Below are 18,069 nucleotides of genomic sequence, written 5' to 3' on the forward strand. Positions count from 1 at the left end.
CTGCACTTACTTATATATTTCTGTTTCTCTTTTTGACATTGCTTAAGTTCCTTATATATTCTGTGGTGACATCGATAACTGTTCCTTCTTTTAATTGGTTTGTGTATCAACTCCATGTTTTATACATCCTGAAGTAGCCTTATCAATCACTAATTTTATTTTATTTTATTATTTTTATTTGATAATAGAAACTGTTATGTAGGCATGCTGTTCCTATTTTGTGTTAAAGTGTTTCCTGTCTACTCCATTTTTACTTTTTCAATGCATTACCACCACACTGTCAAAGATGTTACTTTATATATGCTTCTGCTTCAATATATACGTGTAACTTCTTTTCCAATGTTGTTTACAAATATTGTAACTTCTTTGGTGAGAATACTCAGTAAACGTCTGAAAATGGCCTTGTAACCCGAAAACCGCTTAACACAATTAAACTAGTACTGTAGAACAATAGCAATCTGGCGCTTTTCGTTTATTATAATGTGACTAATAGTGTATTTTAATACGACAGAATGCCATCATAGACAATTTATAACACTTAAAACACTTGATAATGGCACTTTGACACTTTGAAGACGAAATAATGATTGTGTAAGTGTAATTGTAGCACTGTAAATAAACAACAGTTTAATGGCGGTATGGCTGTGGCCCCGCTTTATGAACAAATTATTATTATAATGTTGTTCTATCAAGAACCGACGGAATGTTCAGTTAACATGCGTCATAGAAATAACTACTCTTCCCACCCCACCGATTTATCATAAAACACTACCACGTATGATATGCAACTGGAAATTTTATTTAGAAATAGAAATCTAGCTTGGCCGTTGCCTACTTGCTGTTTGCTCTCGTGCTTCCAAGATATCTGCAACAATGTTGTCAAGATACAAGGTACGTGAAAATTTTGATTAGGCCAGATAAATGTTTTTTTTTTTTCATTTGCGCATTTAATATAAAGACCACTTGTGTTCAGACCAGTTACACCTCAAATTAGGTTCTGTTTAGTCAAAGATTAGCAAATGAGTTTAAGTTGGATAAAAGTTTGTGGGTGCATAGTTTCGGTAATACGTAGACTTTTATAGAGTCGGAGATAAAACCGGGCTAAATTTCATAGAGAAACAAAATATAATGGGAAGTCTACAATGCCAATGCGAAAGACTGTGAGAATGTACAGGGTGAACCTGAACTCCACTGCTATACTTTCAGAGGTACTTCTTCAATACCTTCTGAGTATTTTGGTGTAAGGAACCAGCGGTCTCCGGCGGCCCAAAGTCACTGCAGTTCGTTTAGTTTTTTGTCCCCAGCTCGATTTAAATCTTTACTGCACTGAAAACAGTGCACAACAGCATAAATACACTCCTGGAAATGGAAAAAAGAACACATTGACACAGGTGTGTCAGACCCACCATACTTGCTCCGGACACTGCGAGAGGGCTGTACAAGCAATGATCACACGCACGGCACAGCGGACACACCAGGAACCGCGGTGTTGGCCGTCGAATGGCGCTAGCTGCGCAGCATTTGTGCACCGCCGCCGTCAGTGTCAGCCAGTTTGCCGTGGCATACAGAGCTCCATCGCAGTCTTTAACACTGGTAGCATGCCACGACAGCGTGGACGTGAACCGTATGTGCAGTTGACGGACTTTGAGCGAGGGCGTATAGTGGGCATGCGGGAGGCCGGGTGGACGTACCGCCGAATTGCTCAACACGCGGGGCGTGAGGTCTCCACAGTACATCGATGTTGTCGCCAGTGGTCGGCGGAAGGTGCACGTGCCCGTCGACCTGGGACCGGACCGCAGCGACGCACGGATGCACGCCAAGACCGTAGGATCCTACGCAGTGCCGTAGGGGACCGCACCGCCACTTCCCAGCAAATTAGGGACACTGTTGCTCCTGGGGTATCGGCGAGGACCATTCACAACCGTCTCCATGAAGCTGGGCTACGGTCCCGCACACCGTTAGGCCGTCTTCCACTCACGCCCCAACATCGTGCAGCCCGCCTCCAGTGATGTCGCGACAGGCGTGAATGGAGGGACGAATGGAGACGTGTCGTCTTCAGCGATGAGAGTCGCTTCTGCCTTGGTGCCAATGATGGTCGTATGCGTGTTTGGCGCCGTGCAGGTGAGCCCCACAATCAGGACTGCATACGACCGAGGCACACAGGGCCAACACCCGGCATCATGGTGTGGGGAGCGATCTCCTACACTGGCCGTACACCACTGGTGATCGTCGAGGGGACACTGAATAGTGCACGGTACATCCAAACCGTCATCGAACCCATCGTTCTACCATTCCTAGACCGGCAAGGGAACTTGCTGTTCCAACAGAACAATGCACGTCCGCATGTATCCCCTGCCACCCAACGTGCTCTAGAAGGTGTAAGTCAACTACCCTGGCCAGCAAGATCTCCGGATCTGTCCCCCATTGAGCATGTTTGGGACTGGATGAAGCGTCGTCTCACGCGGTCTGCACGTCCAGCACGAACGCTGGTCCAACTGAGGCGCCAGGTGGAAATGGCATGGCAAGCCGTTCCACAGGACTACATCCAGCATCTCTACGATCGTCTCCATGGGAGAATAGCAGCCTGCATTGCTGCGAAAGGTGGATATACACTGTACTAGAGCCGACATTGTGCATGCTCTGTTGCCTGTGTCTATGTGCCTGTGGTTCTGTCAGTGTGATCATGTGATGTATCTGACCCCAGGAATGTGTCAATAAAGTTTCCCCTTCCTGGGACGATGAATTCACGGTGTTCTTATTTCAATTTCCAGGAGTGTATCAACGGTATGTGCAGTGAGCCTTGTTTGGAAACAAACTTGTTCCGTTACTCACAGTGCTTGCTGTTGTCATCAGTAATGACTGCTTTACTCTTCGCCGCTAACATTATACACTCATTTAAGGAAAAAAAAAAAAACCAGAACGACTTGAGCGACTAGAGACAGGACGTTCATATTCACAGGACACGTACATTAGAATGCTCTGCAGAAATGATTACTATTTTATCACCTCGGTTGAACATGTGGCCGGCCGAAGTGGCCGTGCGGTTAAAGGCGCTGTAGTCTGGAACCGCAAGACCGCTACGGTCGCAGGTTCGAATCCTGCCTCGGGCATGGTTATTTGTGATGTCCTTAGGTTAGTTAGGTTTAACTAGTTCTAAGTTCTAGGGGACTAATAACCTCAGCAGTTGAGTCCCATAGTGCTCAGAGCCATTTGAACCATTTTTTTTGAACATGTGTTCTGTTGCCTAGTAGACACAGGGTCCGCCAAGGTCCCTGATAACTTGTTCCGTGCAAGATGGCTTCGACGTGTATAAGCGAATAGCGTCCTATGGTACAGCCACCCACGCTGCATTCACCTGATTCCAAATTTCACCTGTGCAGGTTGGCACAGAGTCACAGTGCTGTGCCCATCGTTTCACCATATTCAACACATTTTCGGTTGGCGACAAGTCTGGTGATCAGGCGAGACAGAGAAAAAGGCTGATGTCCTAATACACCACGAAGACACGTGTTCGTGTAGCAACATGTGGTTGTGTATTGTCTTGCTGAAAAATGGCGTCTGGTGTGTTGTTCTGAAAGGGAATGGCTACGGATCGCAAGATGTCATTCACGTATGTCACACTGGTCGTAGTGCCCTGGACACGCGCATACTGTGATTTGTGGTTGTACCCAATAGCACCCCACGCCATAAGGCTTTCTGTTGGCGCTATCTTGTGTGAATGCAGTCACTGTGATGCCACTCCCCCTGTCTGCAGCGAACCAAAACGCGGCCGTCGTTTGCAAATAAACAGAACCCGTAGTCGTCCGAAAACAGTATCTGATGGCATTGACGTCTAGCATGTTTCTGCACACTCGTCAAACGTATCCAAGTGGACGACACGCCCTAAATCCATGCCGTAATAAACTCCTAATAATGTAAGAAGTGTTCCACTGTTCCACTGTTGGGTCAGAGCCAAGGAGGACGCAGATCTGTTCAGCAATACTATTAGAAGGATGAGGTGTCCATCTTCTCGGGGATGGTCTGGGTGGTGCGACCTGATCCATCTCGTCGTGTACTACGGCATTCCGTGAACCATTCTGCACATACCCGTTGCACTGCCCAAACACTTTGTCGCACACGAGCAGCAATTCCCTGGCTGGATGCATCACATTCTCTTACGCCAATAATGCGCCCTCTTTCAAACTCGCTGATTTGACGGCACGGTTTGCACGACATTCTTCACGTCTGCTTAAGTCAGCGTGATCCATTACCTTCGGTTCATTGCGACAACGGGAGACGCAGGCACATTTTACCGGTGGGTACTGTTGCGCCGCGATATCGATGTTGACCTCGAACCCTCTGCCCAACATGGATCAAATGCTAATAATTTCTGCGGAACATACTAATGTACGTGTCCTGTGAATATTAACGTCCTATCACTAGTCGTTCATGGTGTTCTGTTTTTTTTAACATTAGTGTGTTCAGTGCCAGTCGGTTTTGTTTCGGGTTTGTTCCGCAGCGACGGCAGCCACTGTGCAATAGTGAGGTTTATTGCATTTCTCTGTGTTGTGTGTTTTACGTTTTGGTTATTGCATGTTACAGGCTTCTTCACTGCTGTGAAGTTGTTTTCGCAGAAGCAAAGATGATTGCGGTAACAAAGCAAATACATCATAATTACAGTACTACTCTGTAAGGAGCCGCCGGAGACAGCGTGTGTCTTATATCAGATACTGAGAATGTATCCATGACCGACCTCTGAAAGTTTGTCAGTGGAGTTCTGGTTTACCCTAGATATACAGCTTCTGGATTCGTGCTTTGCGCACTTACCACGGGCACATTATTGTTTGGTAGAATGTATGGAAGACAGATTGAACAGCTTGTATCATACACATGAGACTGAGAATGACTTACGTTTAACTGAGTCGTTCGTTGCATGGTTTTCCCTCGTTGGCTGCGTCTGTTGATGTTGTTGCTGCTGAGCGTTCCTTATGTTGCGTCGCTTGGGCGAACCGCTGCATTCCCTGCAAACCAAACAAGGTTGTCACTCACTCAACATTATATCACATCAAATACCACACCACTTAAGGAAACACAACTGTCTGGTATTGTGCAAGAGCTTACGCCACAATGGCTATAACAGATTAACTCTGATTGAGGGAAGGGGCACATTATTATACAGAACACACGTCTAAACTCTTTCGACTTCTACTTTCTTGGCAGCTTAAAGTATTGACTAAGTCTACCCCTGAGAAAGATAGAAGAACCCTGGAAAAGTTAACTAAACGAAGCAATATAATCTCCATAGTGAAAATTAAAGATAATAATAATAATAGCAGGTAAAAAGAACAACAAAAATAATAAAAAATTTAGTATTTTTTAAAACCTGTAACAAAATTGTATTTTTGGCCACCTCTGTGGGCTGGTCCTTTTCGCTACTGTGACGGCTTCGACCAGTTTCCGGCTGCAGGAAGAAGTTTTCTTCTCGACTTCCGCTAATCCTCGTAAATGGGTGGAGTTCGCGTTCGACTAGGCCATCTCAAGGGCGAGTAATTTTCCAGTAAGGCTGGTTTTTTCAACACCCATTGCAGAGAAGTTTATGAAAGATCTCGCGGGAAGCAGAACCTTCCAGAAGCGCCAAGAGTATGAAGAACGGAATGGCGAATGAAAATCCCCAGATTCTCCTTCTGTTTTGGATTGTTTGGAGGGCCTAAACAATTTCGTGGAGCGGCTGGAAGCTCGTGAAGTCGGTTCCCGTGGGGTTGAGGTGACAAGACGTGGGCCGTACAGGGCGAAGTTTGTGTTTTAAAATGATGTAAAGTGGTTACCATTTGACAATGGAAAAAGGACTAAGGAAAAATCAAGACATGCTCGTCCTACGAAAAATAGTCGAAAATGTAAAGTGGTGCAAGATATTCGAAATTCTGAGAAAAACTGGAGTAAGCCATAGGGAAAGACGGGTAATAGATAAGGGGCAGTCAAATGAAAACCGAGCACCTGGTACAACTGGACCATGGAATGGTTCCTTTTCAAAAGTAATAATCACATACATTAAGACAAGGAGACCATCAACTCCTGTTTCGCAGAACGTGGTCGGCCGCTGACGGAACCACAGCTGTATCCACTGTAGCACTTCCTCAACTGACGAAAACCTGCGCCCATGCATATATTTCTTCTGGTTGCCAGATATGTGTCAACCACACGGTGAAAAATCCGGGCTGTGCGGAGGATTTTACAGTGTTCCCCAAACAAAACGCTGAAGCGTTGCCCTAGTCCGACTGGCCATGTGGAAATGGGAGATACCGTGCGGCAGGATGAGTCCGTCCGACAACATTCCTGGGCGATTCGAAAAAAATGGTTCAAATGGCTCTGAGCACTATGCGACTCAACTTCTGAGGTCATCAGTCCCCTAGAACTTAGAACTAGTTAAACCTAACTAACCTAAGGACATCACACACATCCATGCCCGAGGCAGGATTCGAACCTGCGACCGTAGTGGTCTCGCGGTTCCAGACTGCAGCGCCTAGAACCGCACGGCCACCTGGGCGATTCGACTTTATAGCGCGATGCGGCTTCTTTAAAGTGTCTTCATGCACTGTGCATTGATTGTGATTTCAAGCTCAAGAAACACGATGGACAGAGGGCCTATGGAAGTGAAGATGAAGGTCGTCGTGACCTTAGCGGAACAGATTTGGATTCCTTGGGCGGAGAAGATGTGGGACGCATCCACTGTTGACTTTTCCATTTGCCCTTGGACTGTCGGATGCTGTCGTACGAAATTATCCTGTCGCACTGCAACGCCCGCTCACACACTCCCAATCTGACGAAATCGACGCTTCAGTGATTTGGTTGGGAAACACTATAACGGCCTCTGTACAGCCCCGATCTTTCACCGTGTGATTTTCACATCTTTGGTGACCTGAAGAAATTCGTGAAAGTTGGTTTCAGTCGACGAGGAAGTATCAGAGTGGATATGGATGTGGATCTGTCAGCGACTGACCGAGTTCTGCGAAACAGAAACTGATCACCTCGACTCCCCTGGGTTAAATGTATTAGCATATGTGGTGATTACTTTTGAGGGTAACATTCCATCGATGCGATGCGGCGGTGTTCCGTTTTAAGTTCATATGGTTCAAATGGCTCTGAGCACTATGGGACTTAACATCTGAGGTCATCAGTCCCCTAGAACTTAGAACTACCTAAACCTAACCTAACCTAACCTACGGACATCAAAAACATCCATGCCCGAGGCAGGATTCGAACCTGCGACCATAGCAATCGCGCAGTTCCGGAATGAAGTGCCTAGAACCGCTCGGCCACAGCGGCTGGCGGTTTTAATTTGACTGCCCCTCATACAATATGTGCAACAAGCAAGAGGGAACAATAAAACTGGAAGACGAAGAAAGAAGCGTTCGGACTAAAGAGGTTTTGGAGACAGGGATGAGATTTCGGCTCCTTTGTCAATCTATATATCGAAGAAAGAATGACGGACTTAGAAGAAGAATAGTGAAATTAAAATTCAGGGTGAAACGATACCAATAACAATGTTCGCTGATGAAATTGCTATCCTCGGTGAATGAGAAGAATAATTAGAGTCTAATGAGTAGAGAATATGGATTGATAGTACACCGGAAGAAGGCAAAGATAATGTAACGGAAGTGAGAACAGCGAGAAACTTATCAGAAATGGAGATTACGAATTGAACGAAGTTAAACGATTCTGCTACCTTGGAATTAAATTTATCCATGAGGGATGAAGCAAGGATGACATAAAAAGTAGACAAGCACAGGCACATCTGTGGGCAAGAGAAGTAAACTGGTGTGAAACGTAGGCATTAGTTTGAGGAAGAAATTTCTGAGAATCTACGTTTGGAGCACAGCACTGTCTGCCAGAGAATCATGGACAGTTGGGAAACCACAACAGAAGAGAATCGATGCGGTAGAGATGTGGTGACCCAGGAGAAAGTTGAAAATTAGCTGGAATGATAAGGAATGAGGAGGTCTTACGAAGAATCGGCGAAGAAAGGAACATATTGAAAACACTGACAAGAAGAAGGATCAGGATGATAGGACATTGTTAAGACATAAGGGAATGTCTTACGAAGAATCGGCGAAGAAAGGAACATATGGAAAACACTGACAAGAAGAAGGAGCAGGATGATAGGACATTGTTAAGACATGAGGGAATAACCTCCACGTTACTAATGGGACCTGCAGAGGGGGTAAAAACTGAGGTAAACAGAGATTTGAATACATCCAACAAGTAATTGAGGACGTAGAGTGTAAATGCTACTCTGAGATGAAGAGGATAACACAGGAGAGGAATTCATGGCGTACCGCATCGTACCAGTCAGAAGACTCATAACTAAAAAAAAAAAAACCTGCATCTTACATTAGCAAGGAATCAACGAGGCTACTTTTGCAGTACAGAAAAACCTAAAAAGCATTCGAAAGTGCGTTCCCGACTCAAGCGACTTCTTCAGTAGAAAGAGACTTCTTCAGAGCAGAGTGTCGTATCATCAGCTAGCTGGAAGTGGCTAAATGTGACGGCGAGGTTTAATTCAAGCCAATAAATAACATTTGTTTCTGTGCGAATTTGATTGTGGTATTTTTGTGCGACATTCCCGTACTGGATAAAGTATTCCGGATTTGTTGCTGTGCAGAACATCGACGGGACTTGCTTGTAACCAGCTGGAGGCGGTAGTATGAACTGTTGGTGGTGTACATATTCCTGTCCACTAGTCGGATCTCGAAATCTACCTGCGAATAGTTAGCTACAAATGAATTTTATCCATAGTGCATGCTGTCGAACTCCGTGATTGTTCCTTTATAGGTTGCAGAAAAATATCCACTACCAGTCACAATATAAGGTTATTTGTTTGTCACACGACCGGTTTCGGGCTTGAGCCCATCCTCAGGTGTTTATACATTCATGTACATGTTTATACTGTTGGAGAATACTGTATAAATACAATACATTATTTGCTGGTGACTACACAGATACAAGTGGGACAACTGTAAGTGGTAAGGCAGCATTTGACGAAAATGTATCTGTACATACATTATTACAGTTAAGCTGTGGTGATAGTTTTGCCACTTAGTTACACACTTTTTGTCATTTTCAGGTCCATATTTCAGTTTTTCCACGTATAGCTTCATACTTCACTATTATGATGTGCACTCGTGAAATACACTATGTTTACATACAAACATGTTGGCTGTGGTCAAAGAATTTATATTTATCAGATGTAAAGATGTTGCTCATACAGAAACTTGTAGGTTATGGTCAAAGAACTTAGCCACAGGAAGTGCAAGGGTGTTGCATATATAGAAATTTAAAAAGCTATTATAGACTGCGACGTTTCTTGATACACATTATGAAATTTTTTTATTCACATTTTCATCAGAGAACTTAGGTCTAGGAAGTACAATGGTGTTATATATATGAAATTACTCAAAGGTAATACAAATTTAAAAAATGACAGCTACAACTGTTTTGAGCCACACTGTTGTCAGAGATCTTAGATCTAGGTTCTTTGACCACAGCCCACATGTTTGTTTGTAAACATAGTGTATTTCATGAGTGCACATCATAATAGGGAAGCATGAAGCTATACTTGGTAGAACTGAAATACGGACGTGAAAATGACAATAAGTGTGTAACTAAGTGGCAAAACAATCACCACAGCATAACTGTCATAATGGGGCTTCATCTTTATGTTAGTACAGATATATTTTCGTCAAATGCTGCCTTACCACTTACAATTGTCCCACTTGTATCTGTTTAGTCACCAGCAAATAATGTATCGTATTTATACAGTGATCTCCAACAGTATAAACATGTACATGAATGTATAAACACCTGGGGATGGGCGCAAGCCCGAAACCGATCGAGTGACACATAAACAACCTTTTATTGTGAGTGATAGCGGATATTTTTCTGCACCCTATAAAGGAACAGTCACGGAGTTCGACAGCATCCACTATGGATAGAATTCATTTAATGTTACCAGGCCAGGTATTACGAACTGTCAATGAGTTCAAAACATGTAAAATCAAGATGATGAAGACTATTCAATAAATCAATTTCAACAAAAAGTGCCTTTTGTCTAAAGTAATACCGAACAACATTAAAATTAATGTTAGGAGCCACACTAAGTCAGCCAAAATAGCAAAGTCAAAATGTGAAACTGTTTGGTTAAAAACTGAAATTCAATCATTATATAAGCGGAAAGATCCCCTTAACAAACAAATGCTCAAACTCCATATGGCACTAAGCAATTCCTTGACTCAAATGCAATTTATGCGTATTTTAAATAAAATTAATGACCAAGTGTGCAAAGAACAACTACTAGTGTCATCTAGACATAATCAGAAATTACTTGCTCTTAATCCTAACAAACTGCAACAACTTCAATGTTCTTCCACATCAGAACAAAGGTTTTACGATAGGGTGATTAATTCAATCACCATCTCATTTGACAAAAATGAAACTGAATTACTTGAGAAGGGTCTCAAATATAATATGCCACCTATACTCAGTGATAACAATATCAAAGAATTAATTGTTTGCTCTAAAATGGCATGTGACTCAGCTAAAATAAATAATAATGAAAAGATTAGTATTTGACTGCAAGTTAACAATATCATACACAAAAACTTACAAAATCAAAAATCAAATAACTGTGACTTCAAACTGCTCAGAAATATTAATAGATAACTGTCTGAAAACAAAGCTCTGGTAGTCAAATCTAATAAAGGGAACTCAGCTGTTATTATGTATGAATCTGAATATATCAACAAAACTCTAGAATTTTTTCAGAATAATAAATTACATGAAATACATAACTACCCCACACCTAAATTTCAGGCCCAGCTTAAGAAACTACTGAAATCTTCTGACTTCCTTTCATCTGACTCTGATGTTCTAAAATGCCTTGTCATGAATCCATCTGTACCAAAACTACGTTTGCAACCAAAGATTCATAAGGAAAGTTGCCCTATATGCCCCACAGTCAACTCAAGAAACAGTCCAGCATATTTTATCAGCAAGAAACTTAAAGACATTCTTAGTAACTTTTATACCCATGAAAACAATTTTTCAGTTAAGAAAAGTTATGAACTTATTGAGCACATCAAAGACTTACCAATACCAGAGGGTGCCAAATTTGCTTCAATGGACATAGAAAACCTTTACACCAACAATCCTATACATGACACTATTCAGATAATTAGAAACAACCTATTAAAACACAAAAAGCTATCCAAGGCTGAGATATGTAAACTCATTGACCTGCTAGAACTGGTTCTATCACACAATTATTTTACTTTTAATAACAAAATTTATAAATAGGAACATGGTCTTGCAATGGGCAGTAGTTTGGCAGGAATACTTGCATATATTTACATTAACCACATAGAAAATAAATTTTTCAGATCAGATAGTTCACTTGAAAATAAAATAATACACTACAAAAGGTATGTGGATGATACTATTATCTTGTACAGTGGTACAACTGAGGAGATTGAGAAACTTGCTAAAGGCCTCAACAGCATGCACAACAACATCAAATTCACTGTAGAACATCAAGTAGATAAAGGCATCAACTTTCTTGAACTTACAATATCTAATCTAAGCAACAAACAAGCCTTCCAGATTTACAGAAAACCTACCACTTGTGACCTTGTCAAAAACAACTTCTCACGTCATCAGCACAACACAAAATGGCATTCTTCAGATCCACACTTAATCATATACATAAAATCCCACTCAGCCCCCATGATGAACGAAAAGAAATTAACATTATAAAAGAAATTGCACGGAGAAATGGATACAACCCAGATGCAATTGATAAACTTAACAACAAAATCAAAAAGAAATAATGCACACTTACTAAATCAGATTCACAAGAAGGAAAAAACACATATACCCGCATACCATTTACAGGTAAAATTTCATACCAAATTGCCAACCTCTTTCGGAAAACTGGTATTCAAATTTCTTTCAGCACTAACAACAAGCTACAACAGCACATCATCCACAACAGTAAGACACACTACCACCATGCCACCACAAATCAGGTATTTACAAACTTTTATGTGACGATTGCCTACAGTTCTACATATGCCAAACTGAAAGGAATTTCACTATAAGGTACCGTGAGCATATGGGTGCCTTAGGGCTAAATAATTTTGATAGATCCACCTTTGTAATGCACCTAAAAGACCATGGTCACTCAGCCACAGCCATTACAGGAAACCTACAAATACCACACACTGTAACAAAGGAAAAAAAAATGAATGTGCTTGAAGAGCCAGAAATTTATATCCACAGCTGTACCTCACCAGACCTTGTTCTCAACGAACAAGTGGAGCTTACAAACAAATCCTATCTTCACATATTTCATAAAATATTCAAAAATAGAAACTAATTATCATCTGATATAATGACAAAGTAACATTCGATGTAGTAGTCATACAACAGTCCAAGTGTCATTATCATAATTTGTAATAGTCATTTTGTTAGCACAAGCTGTAACTGTCATTGTATAATGTGTAATACCTTTCAAAATTTCATGTGTGTAACATTATTGTACCCACTAGATCTAAGTTCTCTGACAACAGCGTGGCTCAAAACAGTTGTAGCTGTCATTTTTTAATTTGTATTAGCTTTGAGTAATTTCATATACATAACATCATTTTACTTCCTAGATCTAAGTTCTCCAACAAAAATGTGAATTAAAAAAAAATTTCATATTGTGTATCAAGAAACGTCGCAGTCTATAATAGCTTTTTAAATTTCTATATATGCAACACCCTTGCACTTCCTGTGGCTAAGTTCTTTGACCATAACCTACAAGTTTCTGTATGAGCAACATCTTTACATCTGATACATCTAAGTTCTTTGGCCACAGCCCACATGATTGTATGTAAACATAGTGTATTTCACGAGTGCACATCATAATAGTGAAGTACGAAGCTATACTTGGTAAAACTGAAATATGGACGTGAAAATGACAAAAAGTGTGTAACTAAGTGGCAAAACTACCACCACAGCATAACTGTAATAATGAGGCTTCATCTTTATGTAAGTACAGATATATTTTCGTCAAATGCTGCCTTACCACTTGCAATTGTCCCACTTGTATCTGTGCAGTCACCAGCAAATAATGTATTGTATTTATACAGTGCTCTCCAACAGTATAAACATGTACATGAATGTATAAACACCTGAGGATGGGCGCAAGCCCGAAACCGGTCGTGTGACAATTAAGTAACCTTATATTGTGACTAGTAGTGGATATTTTTCTACACCCTAGTTTGCTACAAGCCTTTAATTGGCGACTTTGCAGTTGCGCGAGGTATAACTCCGGCTCTCGCTTCAAAGAGTGGTTGACAGCTTGTTGGAGAGTGTCGCAATGCGGTGAATCAGTTCTGGCCTGACGGTAAACGTTTCCGATAAAATCCGTGAAGCAGTAAGACTCGGTTTGCCGCACTCCGCCAACAGTGCGTGGATTCTCGCCGCGGCCGCGAACACGACTCAGCACGACGCCACGGAAGCTCTGGGGCACGGACGAAAGTAACTGATGCCGTGTTTTAGTCAGGAGAAACAGAAGCGATACGACAAAGGAGAAGGTAGAAATGACATCGGTAGTATTTGTTAAGAAAGAGAAAGCCACATTGCTAGATGAAGGCGCAACCTATATAACGGGAAGGAAAAACGGAGGGAAACATTAGCCCCAGCGACGATGCTGAATGAGGCAACTACAGTGGCAGGCCAATGTATACAGGCCACGTGTATACAGGCCGCGTGTAACCACACGTGACGCGTCGTCCGCCCTATAGTAGAGTGCAGGGCAGGCGATTGGACGCGCTGGGCGTCGCCCCATCCACGCTCCACGGCTCATTTACCATGGCCGCTGACGGCACACACACACACACACACACAGCACGTAAACACGGCAGGCGGACTGTCGTAGCGATAGTCACGTCTCCTCTCCATTACAATACGTTATATGATGTACATTGAAGCGCCAAAGAAGCTGGTACAGACATGCGTATTCAAATACAGAGATATGCAAACAGGCAGAATATGGCACTGCGGTCGGCAACGTATACATAAAACAAGTGTCTGGCGCAGTTGTTAGATCCGTTACTGCCGCTAAAATGGCAGGTTATCAAGAGTTAACTGAGTTTGAACATGGTGCTGTAGTCGGCGCACGAACGATTGGACACAGCATCTTCGAGGTAGCGATGAAGTGGGGATTTTCCCGTACGACCATTTCACGAGTGTACCGTGAATATCAAGAATCCGATGAAGTGGGGATTTTCCCGTACGACCATTTCATTTCACGATTGTACCGTGAATATCAAGAATCCGGTAAAACATCAAATCTCTGACATCGCTGCGGCCGGAAAAACATCCCGCAAGAACGGGACCAACAACGACTAAAGACAATCGTTCAACGTGACAGAAGTGCAATCCTTCCGCTAACTGCTGCAGATTTCAATGCTGGTCAGCGTGCGATCCATTCACCAAAACATCATTGATATGAAACTTCCTGTCAGATTAAAACTGTGTGCCCGACCGAGACTCGAACTCGGGACCTTTGCCTTTCGCGTGCAAGTGCTCTACCATCTGAGCTACCGAAGCACGACTCACGCCCGGTACTCACAGCTTTACTTCTGCCAGTACCTCGTCTCCTACCTTCCAAACTTTAGAGAAGCTCTCCTCCGATATGGGCTTTCGGAACCGTGGACCCTTGATGACTGCACGACACAAATCTATATGAAAATCACTGACAGTGATGTGGAAGTCTGTGGCTGGTTTGCATTGTTGGAATATTGTAGTGTTGGGCAGTTGGCTGTTAACAGCGCGTAGTGTTGCGCAGTTGGAGGTGAGCCGCCAGCAGTGGTGGTTGTGGGGAGAGAGATGGCGGAGTTTTGAGAGCGGATGATCTGGACGTGTGTCCATCAGAGACAGTAAATTTGTAAGACTGGATATCATGAACTGATATATATTTTATGACTTTTGAACACTATTAAGGTAAATACATTGTTTGTTCTTTATGAAAATCTTTCATTTGCTAACTACGCCTATCAGTAGTTAGTGACTTCAGTAGTTAGAATCATTTATGTAGCTGGCAGTATTGGGGCTCGCTGTATTGAAGAAGTTCGAGTAATGAAGATTTTTTTGAGGTAAGTGATTCATGAAAGGTATAGATTATTGTTAGTCAGGGCCATTCTTTTGTAGGGACTACTGAAAGTCAGATTGCTTTGCGCTAAAAATATTGTGTGTGAGTTTAGTGATGATCAGAATAAGTAAAGAGAGAAATGTCTGAGTACGTTCAGTTATGCTCAGCTGTTTGAAAATCAAATAACGTAGGGGGTTTGCCAGCACAGTAATTCACTAATTTTTCTAAGGGGACGTTTCAATCTTTACGCCTCGCCTGGGCCCGTCGACACAGACACTGGACGTTGATGACTGGAAACATGTTGCCTGGTCGGATGAGTCTCGTTTCAAATAGTATTGAGCGGATGGACGTGAACGGGTATGTAAACCTCATGAATTCATGGACCCTGCGTGTCAGCTGGGGGAAGTTCAAGCTTGTGGGGGCTCTGTAATCGTGTGGGGTGTGTACAGTAGGAGTGCTATGGGACCCCTGATACGTCTAGATACGACTCCGACAGGTGACAAGAACGTAAGCTTCCTGTTTGATCACCTGTGTCCATTCATGTCCATTGTGCATTCCGACGAGCTTGGGAAGTTCCAGCAGAAAAATGCGACACCCCAAACGTCCAGAATTGCTACAGAGTGACTCCAGGAACACTCTTCTGAGTTTAAACACTTCTGCCGGCCTCCAAACTCCCCAGACATGAACATTATTGAGCATATCTGAGATGTCTTGACACGTCCTGTTCAGAAGAGATCCCCACCCCCTCGTACTCTCACGGATTTATGGACACCCCTGCAGGATTCACGGTGTCAATTCCCTACAGCACTACTTCAGACATTAGTCGAGTCCACGGCACGTCGTGTTGCGGCACTTCTGCGTGCTCGGGGGGCCGTACACGATATCAGGCAGGTGTACCAGTTTTTTTGGCTCTTCAGGATGTGTTTTCAGTTTGTGCTGCATTAGCTTTGCGGCTCGCTCGCCTATGCTTATGTCACATACATTGCACACATATACAGGGCGATTCCGTGATGACGTTACAAACTTTCAGGGATGATGGAGAAGAGTTAGTGTGTCAATTTGAAGTAAGGGGCACTAGTCCGGGAACGACCGAGTCAATTTTATAAGCGAAAATCGTTTTGAAATATTGTACATGCACCGGTACCGCTTTTGCTAAGATTGTAAGATAGGTAGTTTTTACAGGTGGTAGCACTGACAGAAACAAGAAAAAAATGCCTAGTGAACATAGGTTGTAAAATGCTTAACTTGGGAGTTATGAGCAGTGTTAATCTTTGCTAAAGTGAAACACATCTCTCCTACTGAAGAAGAGCTTACAGCTGTTTACGCATGCATATTAGAGCTCATGTTAAATAAACATATTTCCTTTTCACTAGCAAATTTCGACTCGGTCGCTTCCGGAACTAGGTCCCTTATCTCAAATTCATAAATTTAGTCTTCTCCGTCATCCCCGAAAGTCTGTAATATAATGATGGAATCAGCCCGTATATCTGAATCTCCTCGGTTTAAAACCTACGACTCTAGAGAACAAGTTACATTTATCTGTGGTATTCAGCCGTGTTGCTTGGTCTAAGGTCTCGAAACACATTGATAAAATTATTGAATCGCTGCAGAGCTGATTCTTGTGATCTGGTTAAAACCCTAGGTCGCACAACTAAGAGGAAAATTGCATTTCATGCTTTTAAAAGTATTCTAAATACAGGAAATAAATACCAACAGCTTGTCTTCGAACATTTTTATGTCACCTGTTCTCATACACACCCTCTTTGGGCATGCATATTAGAGCTCATGTTTAATAAACATAGTCATAGTGGCAGTCAGGAGTCTTACTCTCATAGTATTACTATACAAACAGTACATCACGTACAACAATTTGGCTAAAATGTCTACAGATGTTCCTGAGTTAACCCTTAATGTCAGCCCCTTTTCATTTCCACCCCTAAGGGACGTAAAGGTTCTTAACCTCAGAGCACTTCTTTCCGTGTAGACAGCAAGTAAACACCCTACGCTTTAAATTTTCGAACTCTCCTGTATAAAAGTGCTTCAAATTTCTGATTACTTTAAAAATGACTTAACGTGTTAATTATTACACGTTAAGGACGTAAGCGAGCAAAAGTTTAGAAAAGGTTTGAAATTTTGTTTAAAGTATGTTGGAAGTCGTTAAATGTTCTCATTATCAAACACGGGATGAGTACAGTAACGATTATTTGCGCTCTGTTTTAAGGAAACATCGTTGTTTTCGCATCTCAGCGTTTATGACGTCATGTCTCTGAACTATCAGCCATACTATGATATAATTTCGCATGCACATTCATTCAGTAGTATGTACCGATACCGTCAGCAGAATGTGTTGCGAACAGAGTAAGCAATAAACGAGCAATAAATTAAAACAGCATGCCTGCTGAGGCAATTTTACGGCTTGAAAAACAAAAATGTGTGCGATAATTTTTTTCCTGTCATCATTTTTTGAGGAATGTCAGAAAATGTTTCAAATAAAGTGTAAAGTTTGTTGCAAGTCGCTCATTCTCAAATACTGGATGAATATATAGGGTGCCTCTACTAAAGCCATGAGGCGATTTATCGCTGCTGTTTCGGCAGATACTTGCAATTTCGTTTTTACGATGTGTAGCTTAAGTCAACCCTAACAAATATTGTTCATCACGTCTCTCATGCGACGCCCTGGCCCTCGCTGACTGCTACTGCTATACAGCAGAAATACTCAACCGCTGCTCGAGTGCTGGTTATACTTCGTACGAGGGTAATCCCGAAAGTAAGGTCTCCTGTTTTTTTATAATTACAGAACTCCGTTTGTGTGGCAGTTAGCCACACTGTTATCAAGAATGCTTCACGCGCTGTGTGTAAACATGCGCACGCCGCGCTGAGACGCTCTGTCTTGGCTTGAC

The 18,069-nt window shown here is 42.4% G+C and overlaps 1 protein-coding gene across 6 annotated transcripts in view; it reads right to left on the reverse strand.

Annotated features, from left to right (window-relative positions):
- LOC124775714 (sorbin and SH3 domain-containing protein 1) overlaps positions 1 to 18,069 on the reverse strand; it is a 1,093,224-nt gene that overhangs the window by 775,174 nt on the left and 299,981 nt on the right. For all 6 annotated transcript variants that reach the window (XM_047250558.1, XM_047250581.1, XM_047250574.1 and 3 more), the window contains exon 3: positions 4,891 to 5,000. In XM_047250558.1, coding sequence (XP_047106514.1) covers positions 4,891 to 5,000 — 110 coding nt within the window. The remainder of the gene's footprint in view (positions 1 to 4,890; positions 5,001 to 18,069) is intronic.

This window comes from Schistocerca piceifrons, chromosome 1 (genome assembly GCF_021461385.2).
Source record: "Schistocerca piceifrons isolate TAMUIC-IGC-003096 chromosome 1, iqSchPice1.1, whole genome shotgun sequence".
Classification (NCBI taxonomy): Eukaryota; Metazoa; Arthropoda; class Insecta; order Orthoptera; family Acrididae; genus Schistocerca; species Schistocerca piceifrons.